Consider the following 18,052-nt stretch of genomic DNA (forward strand, 5'->3'; position numbering starts at 1 on the left):
ACTAGAAGTAGAATTATCAAACGAAATATTGTTGCAATATATCGTCTCTATGAAAAATGACTCGCATTAATGTAGTGTGTGAATACAAACGAAATACATCATAGAGGGCGTTAGTATCACAACAAGTAGTATGCTACTGATAATTTTACACTATTATCCATTTAAATGTAAACGGCATTGTTGTGTTGAAAGAATTTCAAAACAATACGTCATACGTTGTGCTCTCTCCCCCCACCCCAACCAAATTATCCTATCGTCACATTTCTTTATTAAAAGCCAGCCCCTCTTGAATGACGTAACAAACTTAACCCCCCCCCCCCCCACACACATATATATATATATATATATATATATATATATATATATATATATATATATATATATATATATATATATATATAAACAACCAGAAATCTATATTAAAAAACTAAAATTTAAAACCTTAATTTTATCAAATATATTCGACATTGTATTAATTGAAACCCTTTCCCCCTCTCTATTTAGCATATTGTCACAAAAGTTTCAACCTTTCCACCCACCTCCCCCGTTAGATGGCATTAAGTGGATATTTTCGCTGTTGGCCCCCATGATCGATTACAAACACTGCAGGTCGGCAAGGGGTACACAGTGAGTATTAGAATCGCCCAAGTGTATAATTGATATTCGATACTGCTAAAATAACAATCAGAAAAATCTGGGATACGATACTGCTATAAATAATGAATATCAAAATAGCCATAGGGTAACCTCCGGATACGAAACGACATGACTGGCTAATGTGCAGCGAACCGGCACTCAGTGAACGAGAACAGTTCACAAAAACATTTTTTATTTTTGTTAGCCTGATATTTGTATTCACGATGTAGACTTGGCAGGTTTGCATAAGAAAACATCAGCCCAGGCGCCTCAAACTAGGTCGCCGAGACTTGCTTGGCTAGTTCACTCGGCCGTAGAGGGTGAACACGCGTTCTACCTATACCCCTCACACACTCCCCCCTTTTCACAAACAACTGTTTCAATAACAAGCACACTTCATATTGAATGTATGTCAATTGTTGGCCTACTTTAATGAACGAAGGCATGAATTTTCGAGACATTTATTTTTCTAGTATAGCTACCTTAATCTCTTAACCACAATACAAGCCCTGCTCCTACTTTCGGCAAAACGAATCTATTTTCCATTTATTTATTTTTTTAATTTAAAAAAAAAAACGTATCTACTTTCCACAACATACTGTATTTGTGGGCATTTTAACTTATGTGTGTTGTGTTTCTTTTTTTTTTGTTTTTATTGTATTTATATGTGTCTGTGTGTATATGTGTGTCTTCCTTGTGTACATTCGCGTGTTTAAGAATAGACATAAATTCTTCTTAGATAAAAATAGTAAAAGGGAGCGCGGGTTGCCCCAACAATTTTTTTTATTTCAACAAAGTACCAAAAAGTAATTTTAACGCATCTTAGGCTAAGCCAAGAAAAGTGCAGATTATACGAGAAATGTAGAGAGTAGTCTAACCTGACAGCTGGTAGCCTGCACAATCTAACTACAATTACCTGCAGAAAAAAAAAATGTATAATTGGACCGTAAATTGACGGACAAGTGATCGAAACTTTTTAACAAAATTATTATACTAAATGACACATTTTTGTTGTTTTAGAGCTCCTTTAAATTTAAAGTTTATAAATAGCTTTTCGTGTGAAGATTCGCGTAGCTCCTCTCAAGAAATGTAAATTAAATTAAAGTCATTTCATCAACTTGATTATTCATTTGCTGTCATTCTTTGAACTAACAAATTTTAAAAGCTAATGGTTTGGAAGTAGTTACTTTTTTTTTCTTATAATATAAAATAACTTTTGCTAATCAATTAAGTTACTAATTAGCAGTCAAACAAACGTTTTATTTTTTGTTTATAATAATAGAGAAAATAAACAAGTATTTATACAGAACTACGCATTGGTTTATTATTTTATTTCAATTTAAAAAGGGGCCAATTTCCTCTAATAAACGCGGTCACCATTTCATGCACTTCGGCAGTAGAAAGATGAAAATATTCTATTATGCTATTTTCAACACACGGATAAGTAGCTCGCTATACTTTAACATGGCATTCTGTTTAAAGGTAATATAGAATTAATAGTTATATAAATATTGAATTAAAATATATCTTCTTATGGAGAAAGTGGAATATTTTTTAATTAATTATTTGAAATGGCGAAAAAAAATTTTTTTTTTCCCAATTGTACTATGAGTAGAATGAGTTGTATGTTTTGAAATCAGATTTTGTTTGTTTTGTGCATAGTAGATAAATGATAATTTCGTTTAGGCCGAGATTTTTGCGTGTTTTAAATGTGTTAAAACTAAGATTGAAAACAGCCGTTAACATTTTTCTAATGGGGTGGGGGGGGGGGTATGGACTGGTTGAATTATATGTTTTAGAAATAAATTCGATTTCGTTCGCGGAGTGGGGTGGTGTAAGTGCTTCAGGGGGCAGGGGGATGACAGCCCCCTTTCCCTCCCTCCTCTCACCCCCCTTCCCCGCACGAAAAGATGTATGAAAGAAACTCTGGCGTAAGGTACGAGTCCACACTTCTCCACCAGTAACGTGTGTAACAGCATCTCAATGAGTCTGTGTTGAGAGTTCACTGCTAGCCTCTGATAGTTTTTGTTCTTGTCTAGATGCACGGACAAGGGCGCTAGTCCACAGCAAAGGCTAATCCAGATCCTAATAACTGTCACGACGGTATTGAAAGCTATATATTTTCACATTCCATAGCATTGAAATAGACAGACAAAAACATTGATGTAACAATGTTATATTGCTGGTAACACGGTTTTGTGGATTTGTGATATCAACTTGGCAGTAACACTTCCTTGTTGAACTTTATAACTTTATTACAATTATGTACACCTTGAGGTGGAGACAATAAATTATACATTTATGGTTGGAATACTACAGGAACAATTCACAAACGAACTAACGTAGTAACGGCTTACTTTCTTCTATACAGGCACAAATCTTCCCCTTGCATTCCTTGAGGTTGCCACCCAAACATCCCATTCCCCCAGGTTATATACACTCTTATTCTCTCACCCCAGCAGAGTTTCTTCCAGGCATCCCTTCGTCCCCCCCCCCCCCGTCCCCATGAAAAAAATGTATACAATTTATACACAAAGTATATACTTTTACCAGTGTCCGCCCCCCCCCTGGAGAAAATACCCAAACAATCATGAAAATACGATAATTGATCGCTCACGCATTCACTTCCGTTGGCCAGGTATTCAACTGTCACACGCGATTCACTACAAACTCAATATACAAAAGTACAGTCTATTACAATAGACATAGACATCATGGGCATAGTCATGGACATGGACCTGGGGGCTTCGCATATATGTTAACACTTAATCACACACACACAATCATATATATATATATATATATATATATATATATATATATATATATATATATATATATATATATATATATATATATATATATATATATATATATATATATATATATATATATATAAACATATAAACATTCGACTTGGCGCTTAGATAAGATTTTCGGTAGTAAATTAGACCACTTCTTCTCTCAACATTTTTTGTGTTAATACTTGAAAGCACTGTCCGGATAACTAAGAGCCATGCTAATCCTGATACCTGCACCCCACCGCCATCACAAAACTCATTTTAATCTACTGGTTCTGTTGGCCATAAATGACCTTTGACCATATTATTGACCACAAGGGGGTTTGACCTTGTTAGGTTTGACAATGGGGGTTTGACGACCACAGTGGTTAAACGTTTTATGGTCAAAGCACCTAGCACCAGCTTTTAAGCCGATTTTTAATAGGTCAACACAAACCAATCCTCCCTACCCTAAAATGATCAGGGTTTCTATTAGATATATTTCTTATTGAGGGGGACTGGTTAAAGTTTATATCTTCTGTAAAAAAAAATTCTATTTCGCCAGGGGGACAGAGGCGGTGGGCGTATTCCGGATAGATACCAAAAATAAAAACCACCTACCCTCCCCCCACCCCTCACAAATATGAACTGAGCTGGGTTTAGATTAATGAATTTTTTTTTCTTGCAGTATACTTTAAAAATCCATTTTTTTTTAAATTAATCTTTAAAAAGTTTCACGCCACACTTTCTAAACCCCTTCGCAAAATCCTCCCCCCCCCCCTCCCCTCGCCCCCCAACAACCCCAAAATTGGACGTTGTTTATGGTAAAAAAAATATGACGTACATGCTGGAGTGCTGCATCGTTTTTTTTTTAAATCTAGTTATGAAAACCCGTAGCGTTGTACATGACTTAAAAGTGCTATTAACCCCCACCCCCAAACCTTTTTACAGGTACCACCCCCCTCATTACACACACACAACACATACAACTACAGCACCATTTCCTCTGGTTACATACACATTGCCTTAGTTTTATTTAGACGAAAGCGAGTTATTATCCTGTGTCAGCAGGTGTTGAAAGCAACTAGCCATGTGTAGTGCTGTTATGAATTGTGGTGAACTCAATCGTAGCGCTATTTTTATTATATCTATTTCAATGCCACGTAGAGTACACGAACTATTTGTGTTGACGGATGCATTAGCTGGAGGCATTCGGTATTTTGTTTACGGTAAACAGATGAATTTTACTAGAAGCCCCCCCCCCCCCCCCCGTCGCTACGCCCCTGTATATCATGTGACTTCTGGGACTCTGGGTAGTTGCGACTGTGTCGACGGCATAAAACCCCAGGCTGGGGATTACCAGGAATTGTTTTACCAGGAATTGTTTTAGGACATGTAATTGCACTTGTAGTTGGACTTGATCTACATTCTACCTATGTACTTGCAATTCTGGGTATGCAATAAATAAGGATGCGGAAGCAAGCAGCGTCGTTGGTTTTGTTATCTCTCAGGGTCAGCCTGTAAACACACTCCACCTAAGTGGGTGACATCACACCATATCCTCATAGACGTAGTGTTACATTAACCATACTCCGCCTCAATGGGTGATATCACACCATATCCTTATAGAGGTAGTGTCAGTGGCGTAGCGAGGTCGGGTGTCACCCGGTGCGGCACTTGATGGTGTCACCCCCCAGAGGCGTAGCGACTTTTCCCGGGGACAAACTTTCAAGTTTTCGATTCGCACCCCCCCCCCCCCCCCTCAAGTTTTTTATTTGCACCCCCCTCAAACTTTCGATTTACACCCCCCCCCTCAAGTTTTTCTCTATATATTTTGCTATTTTTTGCCTTGGTGTCACCCCCCTAAATGGTGTCACCCGGTGCGGTCCGAACCCCCCGCCCCCCCCTCGCTACGCCCCTGGGTAGTGTTACATTAACCACACTACATCTCAGTGTGTGATGACATCATACCATATTCTCATTGAGGTAGTGTTACATTAACCACACTACACCTCAGTGTCTGATGACATCACACCATCTCCTCACTGAGGTAGTGTCACAATGACAAAATGAGAGAATAAATCAATGTCTTTTAATAAATAATAAAGAATTACTATTTAAAGGACTAAAAATAAAAGCTTGGGTCGATTCTTAAAATAATTGTTGTCTACAATGAAATACTTTATGAAGCAGGGGTATATGCTGATGTTGTGTATGCTGTGGTTGGTTATACTGAAGTATATCAATGGTCACACAAAGAATGACTGGATACCGTTTAGCAGTAATAATATAGCCTCGCTGTGATTAGAATTTAGTCGGTAGAAGGATCTGCGCCACTTCACTAAAAGTCATTGAAGTGTGTTCAATAATACTATGTAAATATTATTAAGGTCTGATGACTTCGCTACAACTCAATGTGCTCAGTTAACTGCCTTATTATTGATTAATGATTATGCTGGCAACTGAAATGAATAATCAGGTTCGATGACTACGGCAGTGCTTTACACTGAAGTTCTTTATTAAACAGTAATACATTATATGACGTAAGGTGTAACGGTGCTTGATCTTGTATTTTGCTTTGTTTGTTTTGTGGTGTATGTTAAAGCGTTGCACGCTATTGTGCTCTATGTTGTTGTGGTGTAGTTGTATGATAACATGTAGTTATGCGCGTGCCTTTGGTGCTACAATTATTTATTGCTGAAGGTCAGATATACATTACTTAAGCATAGTTATATATTACTGAAAGTCATTTGTATACAGGAGCAGAACTACTATACCGCCAGACATAGCAATGCGGGGAGGGGATGGGGAGGGGGTGGGGATGCAGGCCATTTAGGGGGCCCAAAATCCGAACAAAAATAACCATATAATTACTTTTTGCATCTTGCTAGACTAGTGGTTGGAATATATATATATATATATATATATATATATATATATATATATATATATATATATATATATATATATATATGAGGATCCGAAAATAGTTTTTGTTTGTGGCCTTTTTTCCCCTCAACATTTGTATATATTACCTAATATCCCTTGCATAATATAGTTCTGTTGTAAATCACATATATCATATAATAGCAGTTATATATCACACACACTACTGAAGTAGACACGCCACATTTCATGTACGATAAGAGAAAAAAGATTGTATCAGTCTTTGCGAGTTTCAATCAAATACCCCGCAGTTTGATCGTCACAGCAAAGAGGACACTTGAACCATAGCCAGCAAGCAAGAGATACACCTGGGTAGTTAGGTAGAGGGTCCAATCGGGGGGGGGGGGGGGCATGTCAGGCGTCGACGTATGTTTCATGGGGTGGTGCTGCTTGTAAAGATAACGGGGGGGGGGGGGAGTGGGAGTGGAATAAATTAAATTGTGTGTTCAAAAATCAGGTAGAGAAATATACTTAAACTATTGGCTGTTGGAAAGTCAGCCTTAAGCCCCCCCCCCCCCCCCCTCCTCATAACACGCCTTCTTTGAGTAGCTTGCCATAATAAATCTATAACTACATTAGAATTGACTTGCTGGGGTCCAAAAAGTGCGATCAAAAAGTTCGGAGGAATCAATACACGTGGCCAACAAGTGTGGCCAAAACACGTTGACAAAGCTGTGGCCTAATCCATGGCCAAAAACTGTGTCCATAGCGGTTGCATAAATTGTGCAGATTGTCGACTCAACAGCTTGCGTTGTTAACGTACCCACGTGTGCGAGCCCTTTGCCCTGAGGCCATGGGATTAAGTTATGTTGTGAATCATTTTCACATGCAACAGTCAGTGTTTGTAGTTTTGGTCTTAATCTCGTGTTACACGCTTACTAACACTCTAGTTTACATCAACAAACACTCTAGTTTACATCAACAACGTTCGAGAGTTCATTTAGTCGCCGTTTAGTCGATGTTTTAATAACGCAAAACAATGGTTTGGTGACATGTTTGCTCATCTTATGCAAATCAATGTATCAATGTCACGTCAGATATTTTTTAATTGGCGATGTTTTTTTGTACTTGCCACTATTTTTAGATGTACCAGTTTTAGATGCTCTACAGGCTTTAACTGAGCCGATGTGTCTTTGAATGTGCTAATGCTTTTCCATGCCTTAATGCTTTCCAATGCTTCAATGCTTTCCAATGCCTCAATGCTCTCAAATGGAATAATGACTAAAAATATTGATCGAGACAGTTTTAAGAATGAGACGATACTGTTTAGAGCAGTGATTCTTAACCTGGGTTCGATCGAACCTCATTGGTTCGATAAGTCAGTCTCATGGGTTTGGTGGAGATCAAGACACACACCTGACGATAATGCTTCACGATCGGATTTTGTCGACGCGGAAAATAGAACTATTAAGAAGAGTTCGGTGGATGCGCATATTAAACTTGTGGAGTTTGGTACCACCAAAAAAATTAAGGACCGCTGGTTTAGAACTCTAATGTCTAGTTTCATTCTTATTTAAATTAATAATTTTCAACCGTATAAGTTTTTCAGAGCCCATCACATCTGCCGGAGAAATGTTGCGGCAGTGTTGGCATTCACTCTATCAGCTGTTCTTCTTTACTACCAACTTAAATTCCCATTCACTGCCACAGACTCGGGAGCTGAAATAGCGCATGTCAGACATGTTGGCGACGTTCGGAATGTGGGCCAACACTACTCTCACGTCAGAGAAAAGCTGCAAACAAATCCGAACCAGAACACATTTTTGGACAAAACTTTTATCCCTGCAACAAAAGTGCCATCGTTCACTCCTATTAATGACGTCCTGGCGAAACAAATGTGGGACGGCAAAAATGAAACGTGTAATCAGACGTGTCAGTCCATCATCGCACAAGTCATACGGTCAGGTTCAAGTATTCAGAGGCGTGTCACTAAGGAAGGTGTAGAGGAATGGATGGAGAACGGCGTCATCTTCCGTCAGCCAGTGCCAACCAAATCAACCGACCCGTACCCAAGCCCATACGTCCCTGAGTTGGAGCCTTTTGTTCCGTTTAATTCCTCCACGTTTTTTGAAGACCAGCGGGAAGCCCGAGCTGTGATTGGCAAGAAAAAAATAATTCTATGGTACATACCAACACGGTATTGGCCAAAGATGGACAGCTTAAACCCCTTAAGGTTTTGTCCAGATTTTCCTTGTGTGATAACTACAAATAAAACGTTTGCTGAACAAAGTGCTGCGATGGTTTTTCCAGGTAACTTAACGTTAGCTAAACACAACTAATAAAATTTACATTGAAAACATAGAAAAAGCCAAGCTTGATAACTAATGAAGCATTAAACGATACTTTTATAATTAAAAACTTGCTATTGGCGACTGAGTCAGTATTAGATCAGAAAAAACGTAGCCTCCGGCAGCCCTTGCACAGCTGGTAAAGCAGCTATTGTCAACTTTAATTTAATTCTCAATAGCTGGTTGTTTGGGGGTTTGTAGCAAATCTTGTAACTAAGTTTTGTAACTCAACTTTCCAGACACACGTGTCTTTGACGAAATTGCAAGAATATTTTATTATGAATCTAATAATATATTTAATTGGTCACTAAAGTAGTAGCATACAAATTACTTAATTGAATAATAAAAGGAGATATCTATCTGAAGAGACTTTAATCTACAGCGTGTCACTGCAACTCCGGCTAAACCCATAGTGGTAAAATCTTTGTCTGGATTTTAAAAAAAAAGATATAAGCAACGAATCATAACTTTGTTACATAAAAAGAACGTTGAGCCAATCTCTATAAAAAAAACTACTCTAAATTATTAAAAAAAAATTCCTCCAAACTAAACCTAACTTAACAAAATAACGAAACAAAACATTATAACCAAACCAAACATAACTAAAAACCCTGTCATGTAACTACAGGTAACCACCAAGTGGCTACAATCGCCTCATCACTTTCCCCCTGTTAGATATCTTCTAGTGAAAAATAAAGATCTCACTGTCTTTCGACTTAAATACCCCAACGACGCGGTACACTCAACTCAACCCAACTGACACACAACTTTCAAACAAATAGCCCCCAAAGAACGTTAACCACTAATAAAAATAAAACACTACTCTGTGAACAATAGAAAAAAAATTAAACAACTTAAAATTTCGCTACGCACATTTATTTTTTTAAATGTTCAGTGTATTTAAAATTTATTATTGTAAAGGTTTTTTAAATAAGAGTTTTGTTTTTAGCTTCACAACACCGTGCCTTGTGTATTCAACCTAGCTCTCTTTCATTATACTTGCTACTAGCACGCTCATAAGTCAACAAATCACGACGGTTCAACATCGCTCTTGGTAAACAGAACTAGCATTTGTAAAGTACCTTAACAAAAAACTAAATAATAATCATTAAAAAAGTTTTTAAAAACCCACGTTTTCTGATTGAACTTAAAAGGAGAAAATAAATACTATACATCACAATAATGAAAGCGATCACTCTACTATAAGCGATGAAAAACGTGGGGCGCCGAAGTAAAAGTTATATTACTATTGATTAGATAATACTATTGACTTTTATTAGGGAGCTTGTAGAGAGTCAACAGTATTAGAAACTGTAAGAAAATCACGGCGCCCCACCTTTTTCATCGCTTATAGTAGAGTGATCGCTTGCATTATTGTGATGTATAGTATTTATTTTCTACTTTTTAGTTCAATCAGAAAACGTGGGGTTTTTTTTAACTTTTTTAATGATTATTATTTTCTACTTTTTAGTCTTTGTCTGTTTGTTTGCATTGAAATCTTGCTATCGATTTTATCTTTTCACCTTTTTTTGGGTAAACGAAGACAACTCGTAAAAAGACAACTCGTAAAAAACGAGAGACCCTTTCTTCTTCGGTCTCAATCGCAAGTGAATGATTGTCAGAGGTTAGTTGATAGCGGTTAGGACGAGGGCTGGTTACTGACTAGAACACATAGATTTGAACCCGTGTCGAGTGGGATAGCAATCGTGTGCCCAACCACTCGACCATATCGTCTCCCCCAAACTGGCCACCAGTGGTAATAGTTACCTCCTGTAAGTTTAAAGTCGGTTCAAACTAAATTATCTGCCCCTAAGCCTGTGGCGACGTGGGATCGTTCGCTTCACTGCGCGCGAGGTACGCGTCGCTCGTTTTTTTCTAAAGGCTCGCAGAGGAGAATTATATATATAGATTATATAGCGGTCTAAAATGCTCAATAAAATGTTTCCATTGATCAATTTAGTAATAATAACAATTGAATATTCTATGGTCATCCAAAAGAAAGCTTCCCTGAAAATTTCAGCGCGCTAGCTAACTGGGAAGTGCCAGAAATTTCGATCGCAAGATTTGATTGGAAAAACAAACAAACAGAGAAAGCAATATGGTCGAGTGGTTGGGCACACGATTGCTATCCCACTCGACACGGGTTCAAATCTTTGTGTTCTAGTCAGTAACGTATTCACACAACGTGTTTTTTACGAGTTGTCTTTTTACGAGACTTTAATGCTATACAACTTTTACGAGATTTTAATGCAAACAAACAGACAAAGACTAAAAAGTAGAAAATAATAATCATTAAAAAAGTTTAAAAAAACCCACGTTTTCTGATTGAACTAAAAAGTAGAAAAATAAATGCTATACATCACAATAATGCAAGCGATCACTCTACTATAAGCGATCAAAAACGTGGGGCGCCGTGATTTTCTTACAGTTTCTAATACTGTTGACTCTCTACAAGCTCCCTAATAAAAGTCAATAGTATTATCTAATCAATAGTAATATAACTTTTACTTCGGCGCCCCACGTTTTTGATCGCTTATAGTAGAGTGATCGCTTGCATTATTGTGATGTATAGCATTTATTTTTCTACTTTTTAGTTCAATCAGAAAACGTGTGTTTTTTTAAACTTTTTTAATGATTATTATTTACATAAAAGCTTGTTATTAAAATGTTTTTTAATGAATTTTTTTTTAATTTTCTAATTTTTAATAATTTGCTTTAATGAAGTCGACAACACTTACGACTAAAATATTTGCTTTAATACTTGATCAAAAGCTTGCGATCTCTAAAAGACTATTATCTGCCCCTTCTAAGTACGTGGTCGATTCTCATGCAAGAAACCAGCTAACCGTCACCTTCAATGTCGACAGCTAGCGATCGCTAGTATTTAGTCTTGTTATCTCACTTTTTATTACTGAAATTATTAGTTTAAAAATAAATTTTAATGACAAATCTATAGTCTAATTAGATTAAAAAATAGATACTCTTGCATTGTCATTGGAGACGAATTTATCTGGAAGGTAGGAATCAAATAGCTGCATCAGAAGTTGGTTAATTTTTAGTTACAAGATTTGCCACAAACCCACAGACAAACAAATAATCAGACAAACAAACAGACATTTTGAACTAAATACAAGTTAATAAAAACACATTGAGTATGTTATCTAACTTATCTACAAATTATCAAATTCACCAGGTGAACTTCTTCGAACACCTCCACCAAATCGTCGTCCAGAACAGGTGTTTATTTTTAGCAACCACGAGCCACCCAATGAGCAATGGTGGGCTCAAAGTGCAATCAAGGACAAGAGCATCGGATGGAACACTGTCTTCAACTGGACCATGACTTACAGAATGGACTCTGACGTCACTTCCTTGTATGGAATCTTACGAAGGCGGTTTAAACCGATCACTCGAGATTATAAATCTATCCTGGCCAAAAAGACAAGGAAAGCTGCCGTGCTTGTTAGTAACTGTAAAACGTCGGGGAAACGAGAAAAATATATTGCAGAGCTACAGAAATATATTTCTGTAGACGTATACGGCAAATGTGGAAATTTTTCATGTCCTCGGTCAGATGATGATAAGTGTTTCCAAAACATCGACACCAACTACAAATTTTATTTATCATTCGAGAGTTCAATATGTGAGGACTACATAACGGAAAAGTTCTTTAGGTACACAAGCACCAACACCATCCTAGTAGTCCGTGCAAGCAATGAGTACTCACGCCACGCCCCTCCAGAAGTTTTCATCAACACGGCAGATTATGCCAGCCCTAAAGAGCTCGCGGACAAGCTGCTTTACCTGGACCAACATGACAGCGAGTACATCAGTTTTTTACAAGAGAAGGACAAGTACGTTGGTATCTATGAAGACTATCCAATCAGAGAAGAGGATGGGCGGATACGTTACATGCATTATCATTACGAGGGCGTGGCATTTTGTCAAGTATGTCAAAGGTTGTGGAACCTTCAGTCATATTCTAAAACAGTTCCAGACGTTAAGGAATGGTTCACAAAAAAGATGTGTCATCCACCCAGTGATATTTGATCGTGTTGCTGTCCATTGACATGCCTTTTTTTTTTAGTCATTGCCAACCATTTTAATTAAATTTGTATTATTACTTTTTGCCAAATGGCTGTAGTATTGTAAGATAACAAATAACACTGCACAATAACTTGAACATAGCCTGTTATATGAGCAGTATTTATTTGACCACATTGGTTACCGTCCAGATGACAAATGATTATTTTGACTTCGTTCACACGGCTAGGCGGTTGTTTTTTGTTGTTGTTTTTTTTTAAACCAGGGGTCGCAACTTCAACAACAATAGACCGCATGACTGACAGGGTTCGTTCCCTTACGTTCTTACACTTGTACGACACAAAAATAAGGACATTTCTTTATCTACGACGGCCGACCCCATGTCTGTTTTTTTTAGTTGTTTAACGTTGATCTCACTTTTATCTTTCTTTCCGTGTCTACCAACTGCTTCCCCCTTTATTTCTAAGCCCACTAAGTTATTCCTCCTCTCTTTATTTCTAAACCACTAAGTCCGTCCTTCTCATTCCTCCCCAGATGGGTAATTTTCTCCACTTCAACTAGATCTGACATCGATATTAAACTTGGATTCACTTTGATCAATTTTTTTTTATTGCAGTGCCGTAGGCGGGGGGGGGGGGAGATTAACCAACCCCCTCCCCCGTGTGTTACCTAACGTTACGTTACATGCATGGGCAATACTGCCCTCGTGTCGTTTGTGTTTACTTCTTCTTTCTTCTTAATTCTTAATTGTAATATTTAAAGAGATTTTCTCACACACAATCTCTTTCTGGATTTGCTTCCATCGCCTTTGTCCAACCAAGAACCAGCTTACAAGGAAGCTGGTATTTTTTTTCGAGTTGTCTCTCCTAGATGGTCTGCGAAACACAATAAAATAAAATAATTATTAAAAAAATTATTAGGGTAAAGATTTTAAATTCACTGAACATTCAAGCATTAAACAAACTTAATTTTCTTATTACGATTGACCGCGGATCAAATATTTTAAATATTTTATTGACGAATGCTTTTTCTATTAAAAGCAAGTTTAAAATTGTTGTTTTTTTTTAAATCTCACTGCATTACAAAATAAGTTTGTATAGTTGTTTTATAAAGCCGATAATAAAAGATTCTAATTCTATACACTCTAAACTCTAAAAAAAACAACATGAACTGACTTATTCTTTTGTGGCTCATGAGAGCAAAAGGCTGCAGTAACACCTCTCCATCGGACTCGGTTTTGAGCGGCTCTCTTTATTTACGCTCTCTGGCCGACATCCATGGTCTTTATATCTTCTACTTTCCTGTTCCAGGATTTCCTTGGCCCTCCTATTTTCCTCTGGGGATTCCAGAATAATCCTTTCCTTTTGATGTTATCCTCTCCCCTTCTCACGTTATACACTATCCATCCCATTTGCGGGCTTTAATGCTCCTGTCTATCGACTGTTGTTTTGTGTGTTACCACATGTTTTTATGTGATATTTTGACTGGCCATCTTATATTAAGGATGTTTCGTAAAAATATGTTTGTGAACGTCTGCAGCCTGCCTGTATTTGTGTTTGTAACCATAATATTAAATTCGATTTTAAAATATCATGACTGAAAGTGATCTATTGATTTATAGTTTACCTTGAGACATACAACCTTGTTGGTTTACCTGCTGTATAATGAGCCGATATTGCCCCATTATTTATTTTTTGGTATGGCGCCCAAAGCAATGCTTAAAACAATCGTTATTTTTTTTATATGGCAAAATAAAAAACACAACCCTGTGATCCTGTTTGTAATAATGTAAAAATGTGTTTTTATAAAAAAAACCTTTTGGTAACAGGCTGTTATATAATTGTGCACTAAAATGAAGAAAATCAATGATTTTCTTTAAGTATGTATGTAATAATAAATCAATGTTTGAATAACTAAACATAAAGGCGTTAGTCACTTCTTTAACTTTTGTAAGGATATTCAATACATAGTGTGTGATCCACGCTTTTCATTTTAGTTATTTAAATAGTGGTTAATTGTTAAACATTTAAAGTAAAAAAATTATTTTTTCTATTGCATAGTTATATGAAAACTTGTTATCAAAACGTTATTCCGACGTCTTTTAAAATGAATTGACACTTCATTCTACTTGGACAGAGATGAACATTAAGCTAAGACAGAGATTGTTATTTAGAGGGGAAGTTTGATGTTATTTCCGGGGAGGGGGGCTGAATTTTGTACTACACAACAATTTGTTTTAAAGCATTGTTCTTTTTAATTCTATAAATTCTAAACATTGTATTTAAAAACAAATAATTAAGCATGCTCTGTAATTCATATAATTTTTTTAGATCATATTTTCACAAAAAGATTGCGAATCAAAAAATTATTTTCTTATTTTGGACAATAGGCTAAAAATTCTATGTAATCATACTAAATTTTAAAAGTGTTTTTAAAATAAAATGGCAAGCGGTAAAATTATAGTTACATTTAAAAAAATTAAAGCTGTATGGGAACCAGCAAATTTATTACACTCATTTTCATATTTTATATTGAATATTAGTCGTTGAAAAGCCGTTTTGAAATATTTTATAAATAAATATTTTTTTTTAAAAAACGGCCCTTAAACCCTCCTTCAAGTCAACCGGAATTGCCAAAAAACGTAAAACAATGAAAGTCACAACATCGTTTTCTATCATAAAATACAATTGTGACAATGGGGTATAGCATGGTAGTTTATTTCTATTAGATAATATAACATCCCCTATTACCACAACACTCTGACTATACTAATCCAAATTAAAAATAAAAGCATAAGCTAAATTACTGTTATACTACTCGTAATTATTTGCTTGAATATTTCTAGTCTTAATAAAACCAGAAGTCATTTTGTAATTATTTCTCAAATGTTATAAAATATTCTATTTTGGTTGAAAAATATTCTTTCTGGCAACAACCAACTTTTCAAGCCTATTATCCCTTTTAATAATAATCTAAATAAGAATTTCTACTACAGGAATACAAAAAAAAAACACGCAACTAATTTTATTTTAATAAAAAATAGAGTTTTATTAGCAAAGCAATGTACAAAAATATGTAGTCACGTTTTTAATTTCTAAGTGGTTACATGTCACAAATGTAAACAAACGCTTTTGAATTTAATTTGTTAATTGCAATATATATATATATATATATATATATATATATATATATATATATATATATATATATATATATATAGGTTGACTTGCCTGAGAGCTATTTTGATCAGGTAATATTTGCAGTTAACGTTTGGGAACTGTGTTGAACTGTGTTATGTTTAAAAAGTTTTGAGGCTTGCTTTCGTACATTGTTCTGTATTAATTTCTTATCCACAAGGACGAAACAATCCTAGAGAACTGACTATGTTTGACGAGGTGGCGAGTTTAAATTTGTGGAACAGTGATATCATCCTATTCTTGATCTTTTAGGAGCTACTTTTTAGCTTGCACTGTGTGTGTTTTAGTGAATATTTTTGTGATTTGTGAATATAATAAAAGCCATAATTTTTTTTAAAAAAAGCCTTTTTCCTTTAAAATGCTATTTTTTATGTGACATTTGTTTAAAAGTATTTCTTAAACTTAATTTAAGAATATTTTTAAAATTTTTAAATACTTTTTTGCAAATACTAAATCAACGTTTTTAATATTTAACTAGGTTTGTTTTAAGTTGTTTGTATTAAATGGCGATTACCAATTAACTTAATAAGGGACACAACAGTCTTGAAATTTCACATTAAAATCATCATGGCATGATTATATCCCCTTACTAAAGTAAAGAAAAAAATTATGCGAGTAATTGAGGGGTGCTAAGTAAAGTAACTTTTTCCCACGTTTTCTTTAACTTGCTTTCTCTGTTTGTTTGTCTTTCCAATCAAATCTTGCGATCGAAATTTCTGGCACTTCCCAGTTAGCTAGCGCGCTGAAATTTTCAGGGAAGCTTTCTTTTGGATGACCATTGAATATTCAATTGTTATTATTACTAAATTGATCAATGGAAACATTTTATTGAGCATTTTAGACCGCTATATAATCTATATATATAATTCTCCTCTGCTAGCCATTAGAAAAAAAACCAGCGACGCGTACCTCGCGCGCAGTGAAGCGAACGATCACATGTCGCCACAGGCTTAGGGGCAGAGAATTTAGCTTGAACCGAGTTTAAACTTACAGGAGGTAGGCCAGTTTGGGGGAGACGATATGGTCGAGTGGTTGGGCACACGATTGCTATCCCACTCGACACGGGTTCAAATCTATGTGTTCTAGTCAGTAACGTATTCAAACAACGTGTTTTTTACGAGTTGTCTTTTTACGAGTTGTCTTTTTACGAGTTGTCTTTTTACGAGTTGTCTTCGTTTACCCAAAAAAGTGAAAAGATAAAATCGATAGCAAGATTTTAATGCAAACAAACAGACAAAGACTAAAAAGTAGAAAATAATAATCATTAAAAAAGTTTTAAAAAACCCACGTTTTCTGATTGAACTAAAAAGTAGAAAATAAACGCTATACATCACAATAATGCTAGCGATCACTCTACTATAAGCGATCAAAAACGTGGGGCGCCGAAGTAAAAGTTATATTACTATTGATTAGATAATACTATTGACTTTTATTAGGGAGCTTGTAGAGAGTCAACAGTATTAGAAACTGTAAGAAAATCACGGCGCCCCACGTTTTTGATCGCTTATAGTAGAGTGATCGCTAGCATTATTGTGATGTATAGCGTTTATTTTCTACTTTTTAGTTCAATCAGAAAACGTGGGTTTTTTAAAACTTTTTTAATGATTATTATTTCGAATCTGGACAAGTAAAGTAGAGTTCACCATACTCTATGGATTGCGGTTTTACACCGTCCATCCGATCGCCATCAAACTTTGGGGAGTTAATTAGAACACTCCAGGGAAGTGTTCAGCAAAAACATCTGTTTTAATTTCGTAAGGGCGGCGCCACGGCAGCGTGCGATTTGTTTTTTCTTTATATACCGTATATAAAAAATAATAAAAGTGGTTTGCAGTGACACCGTTCACACGATGGCCATGAAACTTTGGGAAGATGTTGAGAATACTCCTGGAGAGGTTTCTGCGCAAAAAACATTTTCGAATTCGCAGGGGTGGCGATTTGTTTTTTCTCTATATACGGTATATAAAAATAAAAGACGATTGCGGTTTGACAAGTTTGCTATCTACTTAGCCTGTCTGAAAAACTTAAGGATCTGGTTTACAGTTAACCATATCTTTACTATTACAAAATTATTAGTTTCATTTTCATTACAGGTAACTAAACATTGTAGCCAGTAGATCAATAACTTATTGATCAAACATAAAAAACATAACACTGATGT

The 18,052-nt window shown here is 35.8% G+C and overlaps 1 protein-coding gene across 1 annotated transcript; it reads left to right on the forward strand.

Annotated features, from left to right (window-relative positions):
• Window positions 1–2,027: 2,027 nt before the first annotated feature.
• LOC131927258 (alpha-(1,3)-fucosyltransferase C) lies at window positions 2,028–12,700 on the forward strand. Its single transcript, XM_059283028.1, has 3 exons — window positions 2,028–2,118; window positions 7,904–8,612; window positions 11,844–12,700. Exons 1-3 carry the CDS (start codon window positions 2,041–2,043, stop codon window positions 12,698–12,700), a joined length of 1,644 nt encoding a protein of 547 aa, XP_059139011.1. The 5' UTR covers window positions 2,028–2,040.
• The last annotated feature ends 5,352 nt before the right edge of the window (window positions 12,701–18,052 follow it).

This window comes from Physella acuta, unplaced genomic scaffold (genome assembly GCF_028476545.2).
Source record: "Physella acuta isolate Inbredline_101_S28 unplaced genomic scaffold, ASM2847654v3 ptg001392l, whole genome shotgun sequence".
NCBI classification, from domain to species: Eukaryota; Metazoa; Mollusca; class Gastropoda; family Physidae; genus Physella; species Physella acuta.